Source organism: Hippopotamus amphibius, chromosome 4, assembly GCF_030028045.1.
Source record: "Hippopotamus amphibius kiboko isolate mHipAmp2 chromosome 4, mHipAmp2.hap2, whole genome shotgun sequence".
NCBI lineage: Eukaryota > Metazoa > Chordata > Mammalia > Artiodactyla > Hippopotamidae > Hippopotamus > Hippopotamus amphibius.
In genome coordinates, this window is record NC_080189.1 from 117,409,730 (window position 1) to 117,427,782 (window position 18,053).

General features: G+C 34.1%; 1 protein-coding gene across 1 annotated transcript in view; it reads right to left on the reverse strand.

Moving 5' to 3' along the window:
• The window catches only part of YME1L1 (YME1 like 1 ATPase), a 31,208-nt gene that overhangs the window by 2,270 nt on the left and 10,885 nt on the right, over positions 1-18,053 (reverse strand). The window contains exons 4-18 of the mRNA XM_057732822.1: positions 17,639-17,737; positions 13,531-13,640; positions 11,768-11,918; positions 11,283-11,366; positions 9,940-10,022; positions 7,509-7,599; positions 6,651-6,803; positions 5,942-6,074; positions 5,125-5,187; positions 4,154-4,266; positions 3,136-3,291; positions 2,404-2,555; positions 1,074-1,200; positions 906-979; positions 98-184 (exon numbers count right to left, since the gene is read on the reverse strand). Coding sequence (XP_057588805.1) covers positions 98-184; positions 906-979; positions 1,074-1,200; positions 2,404-2,555; positions 3,136-3,291; positions 4,154-4,266; positions 5,125-5,187; positions 5,942-6,074; positions 6,651-6,803; positions 7,509-7,599; positions 9,940-10,022; positions 11,283-11,366; positions 11,768-11,918; positions 13,531-13,640; positions 17,639-17,737 — 1,676 coding nt within the window. The remainder of the gene's footprint in view (positions 1-97; positions 185-905; positions 980-1,073; positions 1,201-2,403; positions 2,556-3,135; positions 3,292-4,153; positions 4,267-5,124; positions 5,188-5,941; positions 6,075-6,650; positions 6,804-7,508; positions 7,600-9,939; positions 10,023-11,282; positions 11,367-11,767; positions 11,919-13,530; positions 13,641-17,638; positions 17,738-18,053) is intronic.

Consider the following 18,053-nt stretch of genomic DNA (forward strand, 5'->3'; position numbering starts at 1 on the left):
AGGAACTTGAGTTATTTTGCAATCACCCAAATATTTAGGCACATTTTGACGAAATAGATAAGTAAACATTAAAAAAAAAAAAAAAAAGAATCATTACCCTCAGAAGGATTCTGATTTCCTGTTCAATAGCAGATTGAGTTTCTGGGCTCAGTTTCCCTGTATCACTGTAGGTCATAACTCCAAGCTAAAATCAACGAAAAGAAAGAAATTCAACCGAAAAACCTCCAACACTAATGTATGTAACAGAGGAAGTACTATCCTGGACATAAAAAAAAACATTGGGTTGACCAAAAAGTTCGTTCCGGTTTTCCCATAACATCTTACAGGAAAAGCCTGAACGAACTTTTTGGCCAACCCAATAAATATCATGGGGCAAGGAAAAAATACAATGTAAAAATGCCCTTGAGGGCAAAAAAAATTCATTTTTCTTTTGAAAGTATAATACTAAAAAGTGTGTGAGCAAGAGAGAAAATTTAAATCCTAAGTATGGTTCTGAGTACCTTCTTAGAAAACCTTAGCAGCTATACTAGTCCAGAAACCCACAATGCACAGAGTACAGGAACTGCTTCATGGAGCCACAGGGATAATGCAGGAACGGAGAGTCAGTGGAAAGGGCAAATAAGCAAGCTTGACAAGTAGGCCTTTGATGTCATATGAATAGAAAAAACTAAAGAATTTATATTATCATTTGGTTAATTCATGAAGTAATAACTTATTGTTTAAGCAGCTGGAATGGAAAGAATGTGTTACATTTCTCAGAAAATAACATTTAATTTAGAGTAAGCTTTGTCAAGTCCATTTGGAATGAGGGGGAAATCTTTCAATTTATAAGGAGAACTCTCACAAAGAGACACTTGGCACATCATCATCTGATACATGAGGAAGGATTAAAATTAACTATTTACCTTTTCACTCATTCCAAATTTGGTGACCATCCGCTTTGCTATTTTGGTTGCATTATCAAAATCACTGGAAGCACCTAAAATTTTAAAATATACATAAAACTCAAGTCAAAAAAAAAATCTTTAAACCAACAAACACAATTTGAACTCAAGCTGTTCTTTACAGCCAACCTGTCGTAATATGATCAGTTCCAAATATAAGTTCCTCTGCCACTCTTCCTCCCATACTGACGTCCATCTGTGCAAGCAGCTGAGCTCTAGTTTCGTTCCATCGATCATTCTCAGGCAGCAGGGACACCTAGACAATTGAAAAACAAAGAAAAACTTCAGGCACAGTTTTGAAACACTTCTATTAATAACCTGAAATACCATTTGTCTCTCATGATGCTGAAAGTTCAGTGACACTTTATAGAGATGGTCATGTGACTGGCAACCAAACCAGCAACATACACGGGTGAGTCAAAAATTATCCGCACTCTGGCTGTAACGTTTATTTTAATTAACTTTTAGAAAAGACAAACACATCATTTTTCAACATAATCTCCTTGCTTTTTAATACACTTTGTCTATCTGTCAACAAGCTTTCATATTCCCTCATTAAAAAATGTTTTAGGCTGAGCTGCAAGACACGAATGCACTGCTGTCTTCACTTCTTCATCAGAAGTGAATCCGGCTCCTTCTTGATGGCTAACACTTGTGCGACCTTCCTTGAACTTCTCTATCCATTCATACACACTTCTTCACAACAAAACACTTTCTCCATACTGCACACAAAGTCTTCGATAAATAACAGCACCAGGTGCACCCTCAGACCACAAAAAACGAATCACAGCATGCTGCTCTTCTTTCGTGCAAATCACAAGTGGGGCATCCATTTTTGCTCGCACCGCAGTTACAAATGAACTGATATAACATGTTCATATCTGCACAGCAGTGACTGGGGAGACAGTAGCCTTGAACAGAAAGTGCTGATAAGACAGTGCGGACAGATATTTTAATATAACCAGAGTGCAGATAATTTTTGACTCACCCATGTATAAAATGAGGAAAAGTGCATTTTATAAATATTTAGTTAGTGCTGTAATACGACTGTTGGTCCCCTGTTGCACAAAAATGTTTAAAATGTCTATACGTAGAAAGATATGAAAATGAAACTTGTACTCAATGAGAAAAAACTTAGAAAAACTACTGAACCAGTCATTATGACACATAACTTACTCTGAGGGGAAAAGAGCAACTGCATACTTAAGAATTATATTTTGCTGTAATTCCTGAAATTTCATAATGTGAATATGTTATTTGAAATATTAAGGCTATCCTTTATTAGCAGATAAATTTTGCAAGTATGTCTGATTTCAGACAGTTGAGGAAGTTAAAGAAGAAATATCAACAAACTTAGGAAGTAGCTGAATATTCTTTTGAAATGTTTTCATCAGCAATTTCCTACATAAGCTCCTGGGAGGCACTATTTGAAAGAAAAAAAAAAACTAAAGATACTCACATGTCCAAGCGTTGGCCCTCGTGGCATGATTGTAGCTTTGTTGATAGGCATTGCATCTTTAGTGTAATATGCAATAATAGCATGACCAGATTCATGATACGCTGTGATTGTTTTGTTTTTGTTATCAATTTCCACGCTTCTACGCTCAGGCCCTAAGAATAAAAGTTTACTTAAGTAAAATACTCCATTAAGGAAGGTATATTTAAATGAATGAAGCTCATTTGGCTCAAAGTCATTCTTACAGTAATATAATTTAACATCATTAATAAATACAAGTGTGAAAGTTTAAAAAATGAGTAGACTCCACTCTACAACACATGTAAACCATAATTTGTCGACTGAAAACCAACTGTAAGAAGCATCATCTTAAGCCTTATATCAAGAGGAAAAGCTGAATTCTATTTCTAGAAAATAAACTTCTAATTTAACAGGAATATCATAACCTGTTTTGAAGCCAATTCAAGATTTAAAATAAAAATTAAATACTGAAAAACAGTAAAATTAACTATTCTTTTACCAGCAATATCAGACAAGAGGAAAAACATGGGTACTTATGCTCCCCAAAGAGTGTAATACAAGTTACATTTGTTCTGTAAGAGGCCAAACTGTGTTGCCATGTTTGAGTACATATTTGCATGTTTCTGTACCTTCTCTCAAAATTAAGAATTTTTTCTCTAACAAATGAAAAGTATAATATAGGGGGGAAAGAAAGGAAGAAAAAAGAAAACGTACCCATTAGGATTTTATCTTTGGAAAACTCTAGTTCCTTCATGGTAACCATTTCTTTTCCATCAACAGCTGCCTTTAATGCAGCTTGGTTCACAAGATTCTCCAGCTCTGCTCCAGAAAAGCCAACAGTACCTCGAGCTATGATTTCTGGATCCACAGCTATATGCAGACAGAATGCAACATTAAAATTTCAGAAGAGCTAATAAAAAGCTCTTCATAAAGAACTCACATGGTAAAAGAAAAAAGAAAACAGCCATCATGAACTGTAATTTTTAAAAAGCTTACTTTACTAAATTCTAAGGAGAAAAAAACAAAATTGCTATTAAGCACACCATTAAAACTGTCATTGGGACAAATCACTAAAGTTCTTATATTTAAATAGCTGTGAAAAACAAAGAAAGGTAGAATTGCCAGACAGCGACTTAACAAACCTTCAATGATGACCTAACCACAAACTGAAAAGCACATTCATAGACAACATTTTGTTTTCAGAATTTCATCTTGAAATAATTTTGGACATAAAAGCCCCCCCTTATTATAGGAAACATACTTGGTTTTATGAATTAATTCCGATATCTTTGAAAATACTGCAGCTTTAATAGCTACTTTTATTACTCAGGTGGATCCATAATATTTCCATCTGTTCTGTTTTATAGTTTGCTTCCCCTCTTTTGGCCCCAAAGGTGACTGTATCATGAGGTACTATGCCCATAATACACAGGTGCTTTTTCTATTATTTTATATTTTACATTCATCTAAAGAAACATTTATACATAGATTCATCTAGTGTTATCTCTCTCAATACTGAAAAGAAAACTCTTTCGAATCAGGATTCAAAATGACAGAATCTCTGGATACATATTAACTAAGAAATGGACTTTATGGACAAATAAAAGGAGAGAAAAACAGACATTTAAAGGAATCTGTCTTTTAAGACATCCTATGTAAGGACCACAAACAGGGTGGATTGATATATTACCATTTTGTGGAGATAATGTCTGTATCACAGAAATAGACTTACACTGATCAAACTTTATTTTATTGAGATACCACTTCAAGATTTCTGTTCGACCTTTTACATCTGGCCTTGGAACAGTAACCTGCATGTCAAAGCGACCAGGACGTATTAAGGCACTAAAGGGAAAATACAAAAAGAAAATATAAATTAACAAGCTGACTGTGCTGAAGGTCAAGTTAAACAGGACTGACAGCCCAAAGAGAAGATGGAAAGACAATGGCAACCAATATTTATTTTGAACATAAATATTCAGATCAGTTCCTTGTAAAACATGGCTCAAATAACAGTTTCAATAACTGGAAGGCAGAACAAAGGTTCATATAGATAAATGTGTGCATCTAGATAGCATACAACCTTTCAGAGACAAGACATGCAGGCCAGCCAGTCAAGGAACAGGTAATTCCACAGCAGTCTATTATTATGAGAGCTACAGCCATCTTACTGCTATAAATATAAAATGTCTTAGGCAAGAACCAACTATTAGATCAAATGAAATTGTGAATAACTTCTATATAATAAAACCAATAAAAGTTTTAAACTATAGTAAATTTTATTTTAAAAATCCTCTCCACCCCCTACCCCAAAAGCTTTGTGATGTTTGAGTTGTCAGAAGATTCTTTCAGCAGCTTTACTGAGATACAATTCTCATATCATAGAATTTGAAGTGGATAATCCAGTGCGTTTTTCTGAAATTTAGGGCTGCCCAACCATGACCACAATCTAATTTTAGAGAATTTGTATCCCCTCCCGGCCTCCTCCAGCCGAAAGAAACCCCAGATCTACTGGCAGTTACTCCCTGTTCCCTCACCTCTGGCAACCACTAAATTCCATCCTGTGGCTATGGAGCTGCTGCTTCTGGACATTTCATATAAAAGGAATCACATAATATGTGATGTTTTGTTTCCTTCACTTAGCACAATGTTTTTAAAGTTCACTCTCGTTCTTGAACATATCACAAAAACTTTAATACTTACTTATCTAATGCCTCTGGGAAATTTGTGGCTCCTATGATAATAACTCCTTCATTGGGTTTAAAGCTATTAAAAAAAAAGTACCTTTTCAATGAAAATTGAAACAGCACACACAAAGAAATGTTCCACACAAAACATTAATCTTATTAACGGCAAAGAAAAGGGACTGACCTTCTTAATGCCTAAATGATAAGACATCTCTAATTGTTTTTTAAAAGGCCAGTACACTTCAATAAAACTGTTAATAATAAATTACCAAATCATCTGTGGTTATATACCTTCACAATAATTTTTCTACTTAGGAAGAGATGACCTAGCACAAAAAGCTTGAGTCCCTGACTAATTTTTGAAACATTATTTTCAAGTTTACCAACTCAAATTATTTGCTCATAAGACTTCCAGACTGTCTTATAACTTTAAGAAACATTTTTTGCTTCTTTCAAAGCAACCCCACATCTTCCCTTTTATATTATGAAAACTGATACAAGCTTTTGATCTACAGCAACACTCATAGCTAGTCACAAACAGTACAGGGATGAGAGTATTCTCCCTTTACATCTCCAAAGAGACTACTGCTTCAGCGAGAATCACTGCTTTCCTGTCATACTACAGTAAATGAAAATTTTATTTTTTAATTTAAGAGGAGCTGATACATCAATCATCAATGATCCCATTAGTAAAAACAATACAACAGTCAAAATAGCTTGTCTTTACTTGCACAAGGGACTACTCTGTTGCCTATAAACATAAAATTTTTTCTGTCTCTGGAATGCTACCAAATATGTCACCAAATTCTAAAGACAGAGGAAGATTCAATTACCCATCCATCTCAGCAAGTAGCTGATTTATAGTCTGCCGTGAATATGGGTGCATTGGAGACTCAATTCGCTTTCCACCGACAGAATCTAATTCATCAATAAATATAACACAAGGGGCATTTGCTTTTGCTTCCCCTAAGAAGACAGAAAAGATTCAAATAAGTTTAATAAAATCAACACTTTTAAAATAAAATTGCATAAATATTTAACAACCTGTAAGACTGTTAAAAAGCCAATAAAAGACATTCATTAGGGAGAAAATACATAGGGGAGGTCTTTCTTAACTGATTTAAGAACAGATGCCTCAGAAGGAAAAGAAAAATTATACCACTGAGTATTCTTTCTTCCTAGCTGTACAAACCATATACAATCAGGTTTGAGGTAAATATTTTTTATATACATACTACAGAATTGATAAATAAGATAAAAACAAAACATCCAAAAAAACCTCAAAACAAAACAAACAAAAACCCAATTTTCAGCAGCCCACAGCGTCATCCAGCAGTCTAGCACTTCCACTAGTTCTTCTGACTAACTGGGAAAAAAAGTACAGTCCTATTTCAGCTTACAAAGTTACCTGAAACCAGAACCCTACAATGGCTACCTAAGCCAACTATCAATCAGAAACAAGTAGCAAAGAAAGGGTAAGAAACCCTCTTCCCCTAATATTAAGAGAAATTAGTACTATATGAAAGATACATTAAAACCTACTAAAAAGGTTTCTTATACGGCTGGCTCCCACACCCACAAACATCTCATCGAATTCTGATCCAGAAGCATAATAAAAAGGAACATCAGCTTCTCCAGCCACAGCTCGGGCGAGAAGTGTCTTTCCCGTCCCTGGTGGTCCAACTAAAAGAATTCCTAAAAGAAAAAATAAACAATGGTTCAAATTAAAAAACAAAAACAAAGCCTGATACAAACTTATAACAAATAATTATTAATTAATTTATATAGCTTTGGGGTGGAAGGCACATCAATGACCTATACTTTGAAACACAGCCAAAATGCATTTGTCTCTGCTAATGATTCACTTCAGCATCTGCTCCATAACTAATTTTCCTATATTATTTAAATACTATTTATAGTACCTATTGGGACAAATGCTGAAATTTGAATACAGCTTTGAATTAGTTAATAGTTTTGGATCTATGTTAAATTTCCTGATTTTAATAACTGTATTGAAGTTGTGTAAAGAGAATATCCTTAATTCTTAGGAAATACACAATGAGGTATTTAGGGGCACAGGAGCATGACATTTATAATTTACTTGTACATGGTTTAAAAAAATACACGTATGTAAAGAAAGTGAATGTGCAAAGAACAAAAGGCTAAAAAATTTTTGAGTCTGAGTTAAAAGTATGGAGGGAGTTCTTTGTACTATTTATTGTAATTTACTTAAAGTCTGAAATTATAACAAAATTTTAAATTACAAAAAAAAACGATTACAGAACAATATGTTCAGAATGAGCACTTATTTGTAACATTGTGATTAAGAAACTTTAGTCAGTTAAACCTGATAAAAGTTAAATTAGTGATATATTACAGTATTTTGTCAAGTCATCTTACCTTTTGGAAGTTTACCTCCAAGAACAGTAAATTTTTGTGGATTTTTCAAGAATTCAACAACTTCCTGTAATTCTTGTTTAGCTTCCTCCACCTAAAATGATATGATTTACCAAATAATTTTAAATGATTATCAGATTACCAAGACACCTTCTTTGAATATGGTAAATTGAACTGGAAATTAACCTGGCTTTTTGTTTCAGTGAAAGCATACAAAAAAAGCCCCTTTAGAAATATACAAAGGGGTTTTCTCCTGACCCTCCATGCCAGTTATATGAAGTTTCCTTACATATCTCAACAAAAACGCTTTTTAACTGCTTCCTTCAGTTAAAAAGAACTGTTATATTCAAAATTCTAGTTAAATGTGTCAGTAGCATTTAATATAAAGAGTCACCTAGTAACTTTCAAATCCAAAACTTTTTTGGACCTAGTTATAAGCTTCAAAGGCAAATTATGTGGACTTATTATATATTAATGATGAGGGAATCTATGTTTAAGTTATAATATTAATTTGTGATTAATTATGAGGTCATTTCCATCATAAGGAATTACTAGTAGATTATAAATGATTTAGTTCCTAACAAATGCCAAAGGACAGTGACTAATATTAAGCTACTGTGTACCGATGTTGTTTTATAAATCACTGTGGTAAAAAAAAAATTTTAAGATTTAATCCCCAAACTATAAAATCTTGCAGAATTAAGATCCCTAGCAAGAATAAAGCACAATTTAGTCAAGAAAAATGGCAATCAGAATATTAATTCAACTTAAAGCTCTGATATAAGATTAAGGAAGCTGCCTATCACAAATGGTGAGCAATTTCCCTAGTCAGCATATAACCAGAAGTCACAAATGCAAATTCCTAGTGGCAAAATGCTATCAATAAATGACTGCAGAAGGCCAGATGTAAAACAACAGTGGTGGCAATGTGCTGCACTGGAAAGCAACAGGCCCTTTAAAGACAACCACAACATGGCTCTGGAAAGAATATAGACCTAGCGCTCCAGACTTCAATTTTCAAAAAACAAACAACCCAAAAATCTTTTTTTGGGTGAAACTTTGATTTAAAAATGCTGGCTGGGGCTTCCCTGGTGGCACAGTGGTTGGGAGTCCACCTGCCAATGCAGGGGACACGGGTTCCATCCGTGGTGCGGGAGGATTCCACATGCCTCGGAGCAACTTAGCCCACGCGCCTAGAGCCCGTGCTCTGCAACAAGAGCCTGTACACCGCAACAAAGAGTAGCCCATGCACAGCAACAGAGCCAACGCAGCCAAAAATAAATAAATTAAAAATAAATAAATAAATAAAAATGCTGGCTACCAGTGTAAATTAAAAATGCCTTTGCATGTGTACTTTCATGTATTTATTTATTTTAAATTACACTGGCCTAATAATACATTTGCAGCCAACCTGCAACCTCACATTATACAACGTTAAATAACTCTCAGTGAGAAAACTCAAGTACATTGGGCAGTGTTGAAAAGAAAGCACCTCGGAAGGGGTGAACATGAAACACATCTTTGGGCCAAAGTCCCATAAGACTTACCACCACACACAAACACCTCAGATGCCAATCCCAAGTCTAGGTTGTCATTTGTGCTTCTACCAATTGGCTATAAATTGGAGGTTCCCATGACCCCTCTTCGTGTTTATGTGCTAGAGCAGCACACAGAACTCAGGAAACCAGTTTAGATACTAGCCTACTGGTTTATTATGAAAGGATACAACTCAGAACAGCCAAAAGGAAGAGAAAGGTGGGACAAGGGACATAGGACATAGGTATAGGCCCTCCACATCCTCTCTCACACCTTTACATGTTCATCAACTGAAAGCTCCCGAACCCCGACCTGTTGGGATTTTTATGGGAGCTTCCTCACATAGGTATGATCAATCATTAACTCCCTTTCCAGCCCCTCTCCTCTCTCTGGAGAATAGAGAGTGGAGGTGAAAGTTCTAAGATTCTGATCATGGCTTGATCTATCTGGTGACCAGTCCCCATGCAGGAGCCCACCCAGAGGCACCTCATTAGAACAAAAGACACTGTGGGACTTCCCTGGCGGTCCAGTGGTTAGGACTCCACGCTTTCACTGCCGTAGGCCCGGGTTCAGTCCCTGGTTGGGAAACTAAGATCCTGCAAACCGTGTGCAGTGCAGCCAAGGGAAAAAAAAAAGAACAAAGGACACTGCTATCACCCAGGAAATTCCAAGGGATTCAGAAGCCCTGTGTCAGGAACCAGGGTCAAAGACCAAACAGTACAACAAAAGATGCTCCTGGTGCTCTTATCACTTCGGAAATTACAAGGGTTTTAGGAGCTCTGTGCCAGGAACTGGGGGCAGAGACCAATATATATTTTCTACTACTTCAACCCTTAGAATAAACAAAAATACAATTAAGATAATGTTTGAAGAGATCAAGATAAACTTTTTAACTTACTCCTTTAACATGTTCAAAGGTAACATTTTTCATCTGCACAGGATCTACGGCAGAATCAAGCCCTGTTGTTGTCCGGAAGCGGACTAAAGGGACAAAAAAAAAAATGCTTACATGTTTGATAGATTCATAAAATTCTAATTACCTTATTTTTTCAGATGCAATAAAGCCCAGAAAAATTAAATATCTAAGTTCACATATATTTAATAAGTGTGAGGAAGAGAAATTAGGTCTTCTGGATTTTGAGACTGTGTTCAAGGAATAAATGATTCACATTAAAATGATATCTTTGCCTTTCCAATTAAAACTAAGAATTTTCCTCTTCTCCTTATATCTAATAATAAAAATGTAAACCAATGGTTCTCAAACTCCATTGTGCATAACTAAGAAACACAAAAGAATAACCATCAGAGGTCATCCCACCTCTCCACCACCGTGCTGATATCACCTATCATCCCTATACTGGTTCTTTTTTTTGGGGGGGAAGGGGGTGGAAGGAGACAAGAGAGGGCAGATCTAGATATAAAAAGGCCCTTCCAGGATGTTAAAACCTCATCTCAGCTTTGATGCCACTAACAACTTTTAAAATAACTAGGGCTACACGCAAGTTCTGGGAATAAGTCCGATCCAGGACAATCAATGTTCTTAATTATAAATCAGTTTTTTTCTCTCAAGGTAATTCACCATAAAGAGAGTAGAAAGCATGGGGTAAAACCTGAATGACAGTTGAAAAAGCAATTGGAACTGCTTAAACCTGACATTATTACTTCATTTTAAACTAGCAAACAGAAAATGTGGGACTCTAAAGTAATTGTCTATATAATTTTTAATAAATGCAACTTATCTTTGAAATAGATGAATATTTCCTTTGTACTGCTATTATAAAATTCTTCTACATGTTTTTAAAATTTTATTATAGGATAGGTATCATTTTCTAAAAATCTGGGGAATTAACCACAACTAGAAGTAAATCTAACATTTTCACTCTAATATAATCCTTGGAACTTTAAAAAATATTATTTTCTCAAAACAAGTACAACTTGAATTTATACAGTGTCTGAAAGAATTTTTCTTGTAATCCACGAAACAATGCGAATATAGCAAGCCCTCTGACAATGCAGATGGTACACAACTGTAAGAGATTAAAACTTTTCTATTTCAACGCAAAAAAACAATCTTATAGTGACCCAATGTGAGAAGTCTTGACTTAGGAATGAAAGACCTAGACACTGGAACTGTAAACATTAATGTTTTCTCATCTCTAAGTCTTAGAGTAACTATGAAAAAGGAACAAGTATATAAAAGATTAAAAGAAAAAAAGTCAGATAAATAAAAAGAGCCTCTACCAGATAAAAATGGGTTTTTTAAGAGTCCATAAATGCCAACTACCAGCAGAATAAAGACAATCAGGCGAGTTCTTCTTAGAGAATCTGGAGAAAAAAGAAAAAACCTTACGTCAAATGATACCAATGAGAAATGACAGCTCCATGAAATGCAAACATTAATTTACTGATGGTAATCACATTTCACCACATGCAATTTTGGGGCCTGAAATATTATGCATAATTTCCATGATCGCCTTTCAGCACCTGAAGTTGCCAAAAATTTCATAAAGCCACTCATGCTTCTATCGCTGACTTTGGGTTCTCACTTCAGAGAGTGAAAGTACCAGCAGATATTCCCACTTCCACTCAGCTTAAGATACAAATACAATGAAATATAACCAAAAAAATTTGGAAAATTGTTAGAAAAGTTACTATAATCACTTAAACGCAGCACTATGACTTTCAGATATTCTTCTCCAAATATAGATGCTGTCAAATCAACTCACCATTGGTTTTTTGTGTTAGTGCTTGAGCTTTCAGAAAACCCTCTGCAAAGCCCGTTTTAAATGCATCTTGGTGAGCTTCAGGTATATTTTTGGTTTTCATGAGTTTGTCCAAACTCTCAACGTCTGATCCTCTGTCCCGCAAAAGAAACCCCTAAATACATAAACAAAATGTAAGAACCACTCACAAAAAAATTAATTAAAATTCTAGAATCTTAAATTTTTATTGTCAATGTGAAAAATTAAGACTCAACAATAAATAATTAATGGCTAGGAAACGAACACTGGACCCTATACTTGCATCAGTTAATATAGAGAAACTCTCTATATAAGGCCATTAACTATACTGAAAACAGTTAACAGGTCACATCTTGACTTAGGGTTCTAATGGCTTAGAATAGGTCACATTCCTTTATTTCTGCTGGAGGAAAGCCTCATTCATTTATTAAATGTTGGCCCCATATAAGTTCTGAAGATGTAAAGATAAATAACCAATGATCTGATTATTTTCAGTCTACTGTGGAGAGATATACAAATAACTAAGTTTTTGAAGTCATTTTGATACTATGTTAGAGGTCCTAGGTATGGTAGTAAAACAAATGCTACCTAAGAATCAGGAAAGGCCTTACAGAGAGTGGGATAGCTAAACCATGGGAACACAGAGCATGAATGATTTGACAGAGCCATGAAACCACAGCCTTTAGTGCTCAAGAGCTATAAACAATCTTGTTTGACAGAACATTAAATCACCAAGACAAAAAAAAAATAAAATAAAAAATAAAATACCAAGACAGGAGGAGGGTGGGGGTACAGAGGAGGTGGCACACTGAAAAATGAGAACAAAAAAATGGTAGGCGGAATGTCAAATGATGAAATGCCATATGTACCATGGCAGAACTCTGACAAATAAAGCAGAGGGATACAACCATTACACTAATATATTTTAGACCGTCTGGTGGGTGACAGTCTGGAGCCTGGACTAAAGGTAGCAAAACTAAAGGCAAGGAGACTAGGGACTTCCCTGGTGGCACAGTGGTTAAGAATCCACCTGCCAGTGCAGGGAACATGGGTTCGATTCCTGGTCTGGGAAGATCCCACGTACCATGGAGCAACTAAGCCTGTGTGCCACAACTACTGAAGCCCACACACCTTAGAGCCTGTGGTTCGCAACCAGAGAAGCCACCACCATGAGAAGCCCGCTCTCCACAAATGAAGAAAGCCCATACACAGCAAAGAAGATCCAACATAGCGAAAAATAAATTTATAAAATAAATAAAATAAAATAAAATAAAATAAAATAAAATAAAGGCAAAGAGACAGTGAGTGTCTATGAGAGTTAATCTAGGCAAGAAATAATTATGGTCTATCTGTACAGTGGAACTGGGGATGAAGACAGATTTAAGAAAGAAATACTTGAGGCTGATCAACAGGACTTTAGTGATGAATAGATGTGGGAGGTGAGAGAAGTTGGCCAGCAGGTTTCTAGCTTGGGTGGATGCTACTTATCCAAGAATACATTAGCAGGTGTAGACTGATAGGGAAAGAAAAAAAAAAAAACAGAGGAAGATGCCTAACAGGCTAGTGGAAAGATAAGCTTGGCACCCAGGAGAGTTGTAGGTATAATGATTACACAGGATATTAATCCTCTATCCTAAGTGGAAAGATGGAAGAAAATCTATTAGTCAGCAATAGAAATCAGATATTGAAGGTTCCATTTAATATCTGGAAAATTACTGCTTTTTCGAACAACATAAAGGTCTAATTACCTTCACAAATGATGGTGCTGTATGCTGTGTTTCTGCTAATCTTTCAGAGGTGGACTGTAGACGTCGTGTCCTTGATTTCAAAGTTTTAAAACCCCGAGACTGTACGAAAACTGAATCAAACAGTATCACATTTACCTCTCACTTTAAGTTTTTTACAAGGAAAGTGCCTAAGAATCAAAACTGACACTATTTCCATACATCCTAATTATTATCTTATTTTCTTAACACAGTTGTTTGCCTGCCACTTCAATACACTCGTAATTAAAGTCATTAAAACGGATTGAATCTATAAATCAACCTGATATTTTCTTGTTAATTTTAAAATGTAAAAACAACAAAAAGACCATTGATGAATATTAAAAAAAAAAAAAGTCAGTTCCTCAAACCCCAATCCCAATTTCCAGAAGTTACCAATTTAACAATTCCATGACTACACTTCTATATATTTAAACACATGCTCTTTCTATAAAAACAGTATGTAACTTTTGGTAATTGTCTTCTTTCCCTTAATTTATCATGGACATTTCTCAGAACAGGTCAGACACTGCATTCAGTTTAACGGCTGTTTGCAGTTTTCCAATTTATCAGAGTATGGCGATTTACTCAACTACTTCCCTTCTAAGGGCATTAGTTGTTTCCTAGTTTTTATTGCTAACAATAACGCTGCAGTTAAAAATCTTGTACATGTTATCTTTCACCACACACAGACTAAATTCTTAAAAGTGACACTGTGAGGCGAATTGCTTAACACTAAGAAGCTGTCCTCTAAAAGGAGGTTGTCAATAATCTACACACCCACCAATGAATGAGTGTCCTTTCCTTCACACTCTTTGCAGCAATGAATATGAATAAAAATCTTTTTTAATTTGCACAAAATCTGATGGGCAGAAAGTAACATTTTGTTTCAATTTGCATTTCAGATTAGAAGTTAGGAAAATTTGTGAAAATATTTTCAATTTTTATTGACTATTTTTATTTCTTCAGTGAATTGACCACTCATGACCTTTCATGTTTTTCCATTTTCATTTGCAGAATATGGATGTTATATATACTTTTAGTCGTGTATATTTCAAACATTTATTTTAATGTCTTTTCTTTTAGTTAAGCGATACAGTAATTTGTAAGGTTAATGAAGTCATGTCTTTTAATCTTTAGTGTTTTTTGCATCGTTTATTAGAGAGTCTCATCCTCAAACTAGGATTTTAAAGGTAGTTTACTGACTTCATCTAATGCTTTTACTTATTTTCAACTCTTTTTGTATTTGGAACTTTTTAAAGGTGTAAGAAAATAATCTGATTCCCTTTTTTAGCCCAAGTTTACAATCAGCTTCTTGATTTTCCTAACCAATGTTTCAAGTTTTGATTGGAGTTGCACTGAATTAATAAATCTGGGCCCAAATTGATAATTTTATAACACTAAGTTCTTCCAAAAAGGACTATAGTGCTCTCTAACTTTACTTTACTCAGCTCTTCTTCTATTTCCTTCAGTCAGATTTCATATGCATAGGTACATACATCTGTGTATATATATAACATTGCATATTTCTTGTCAGGATACACGGTTTAATGGATTTTTGAACAAACTGTAAGTAAAACCTATTGCTAGGATATAGGAAAACTAAATTTTTATGCATTTATCTTCTATAGTACCAGAACAGCCTTTAAAAGTTGATTTTATTGAATTTTCTGATAAACAAACATAGCATCTAATTTTTGCCCCTTTTAACTTTATATAAATCTTCTTCATAATCACATTTTTCAGGACCTCTAGATTACTGAACAAAAACAGGACACTAGACATCCTGTTTCTCATATTAATGAGAACCTAACAGATATCCTTAAGAAATTTTAAAGTATCCATTCTAGCTTTCTAAGAGTTTTTAGGAAACATAACAATAAAGATATATCACATGCCTTTTTATCATACACAAATAATATTTTTCTTCTCTAGTCAATTAACATGATAAATATAGTTTCTAATGTTAAATCATCCTTTTATTCCTTAATTATATTTTTAGCATATTTCTATAATGCTCTTTCAGATTTTACTTATGATTTCTATATCTATATTAAGTGAAATTAATCTATCGTATTTTTTTTGTACTAATATTTTAGTATCAGTAATCTCATGGAATAAACAGGGAAGCCTAGTCTATCTTTCTCTTTACTAAAAAAGTTTTAAATAACAGGAAAAATTCTGACCTTGGAAAACAGAATACAGCCATAAAACCATCTGAGACTAGTGCCTCTGGGGCAAACGGATTATATTTGAAAGATATTATCTTTCAAATTTTATAGTCATTGTCTTATCTCTCCCTGGGTCAATTTTGCTAATAATTTATAACTTGAATAATTATGTTTCAACATATTTTTATTTACAATATAAAGTTATATACAATATTTTATTTACAATGTAAAGTTATAATTTAAAAGCCTTCATTATCTGTGACAGTTCCATCTTTTCACTTCTAGAATTGTATTTTCTCACCATTTCTGAATCATACTGTTCTATTTTCTTCTTTTCTTTTCAAATTAAATTTATTCACTTAATTAAGTAAAACCATTTCTTGCTGTCATATTCATTTAATTTAATGTGTCTTATCCATATTAATTTCTCACATTCTTTTAAAGAAATTCTGAAAATAAATATTTATCAATTTATTTCCCATCTTCCTTATTTCCTAAAATTAATACAATGCCTTTAGCTTCAGCCTGTCCTCAACCCAAAGATTTAGATATGCAGATTTTCATTGTGGTTCACCGCTAACTGTAATTTGTTTACAATTCCCTTAAGCCACAAGACGCTTAGAAAACTATCTTTAAAAATTTCCACATATTAAGGAATTTTTTAAAGGTATCTTTTCTGTTATTTGACTTTAGTTTTATCATATGATCAGAGAATCTGACCTTTGAGTTACAACTTTTTGAAAACTTATTAAGATATTCTTTATACTCTAATATATGCTCAGTTTTTTTCTTCCGTGGATATTTAAAAATTAGTGTGTCATCCTTTCTGAGTATTCTTCTGTCTTCTGCATTAACATTTCTTCAACGGCCTTCAAAGAGACTCCTCTGACCAACTTGGTGCCTCTCCTTCATGCTAGAAATTTTCCTCAAATATGTTGAGATTCTTGCTAAACCATTTGTATTTGTAAAGAAGAATACAGTGATCAGTACTCACTGCAGATAGGTGTCCTCAAAACTATCAAAGTGGGAAATATATTTAGATGACAAAACATGGACTTATGGTAAATGAGTAGATACCTTTAGTGCATGATTCAAGTCCAAAGTAACCTGGGTTACTATCTTGTTTCTCTCTTTGGCATCGACCCTCAAACTAGGAGTCTCCTCTCAACACATACACACAGACACCTTATTACAAATGTGCTTTTTTTGCGTAAAAGTTGTAAGCCAGATCTGTTCTGTGAATGGCCCATTTTTCGCAATCTTTCAACTGTTTTACTAAATCAACTACCCCAGAGCCCACTATTATTAACTTAGAACTTGAGGATTCTTCCTGAGTTCTACTGGAATTAGCATCACACACCTCTTTCATGTCACTCTACTATACGTTTCATGAAGATTGAGAACATTTGCCTTTTTGTTACATAACTATCACTATCCCCTAACACCTATCAGGAGTGCCTGATATTAAATAAATATGAATGAATACATATTTGATTTTGATATCGATGGGATTTCATCTACTTTACAAGTTATAGAAAGTCATCAAATTTCTGGTCCATTTACAAAACCCTCTGCTGCTGCCCTGACTTTTCTCCTTTTTACCTTTTTTTGTCACTGCAATGGGATTTTGAAAATGAGGGAAGTAAACAAATGTGCTTAATTGTTTGGGGGCAGGTATAGGCGTGTTTCCTAGAGTTTGCTTTACTGTGGCACTTGTCACTCACATTCAAAATTTAGTTATATTTCCCAGGTTAAAAATTACACAGATATACCCAAACTAGTTGATCCCAAATATTCTGTAAGTTCTACTGTAAGCTACAAATGAATGTTTCTAATCATTAACATCATTAAGAAACACAAATCAGAATATATTAAATAAATGTATTATTTTTTTCAAAATAAATACAACTGTTGCTTCGTACCTGGCCAGTACTGAAGATCTGAACAAATTCTTTTAAGAGTTCTTGAATGTTGTCTGTACAAGCAAGAGGAACGTAAAGTACTAAATATATCTAAGCAACCTGGAGGAAAATTGTAAAAATTAAAATTTCTAATTGTCAAACAAACAAAAGTCATGAAATACAACAAATAATTTTACCAAATATTAGAAAAACCAAAATGAGTTTTGCCTTTCATTTGTCCATATATGACTCTGCTTTTTGATATTTTTATCTAAAAGCACTGCAAATTTAATCACATTTCTTCATCATGTTACTGTCTATCACTTGTCCATTAGATTTTTTTACATGATATACAAATACAGGTGCCAATGAAATTAAATTCAAACCAAGAGGTAAAAGATATATATGTCTAGCTAAAGTTACTTTTAGCTAAGAG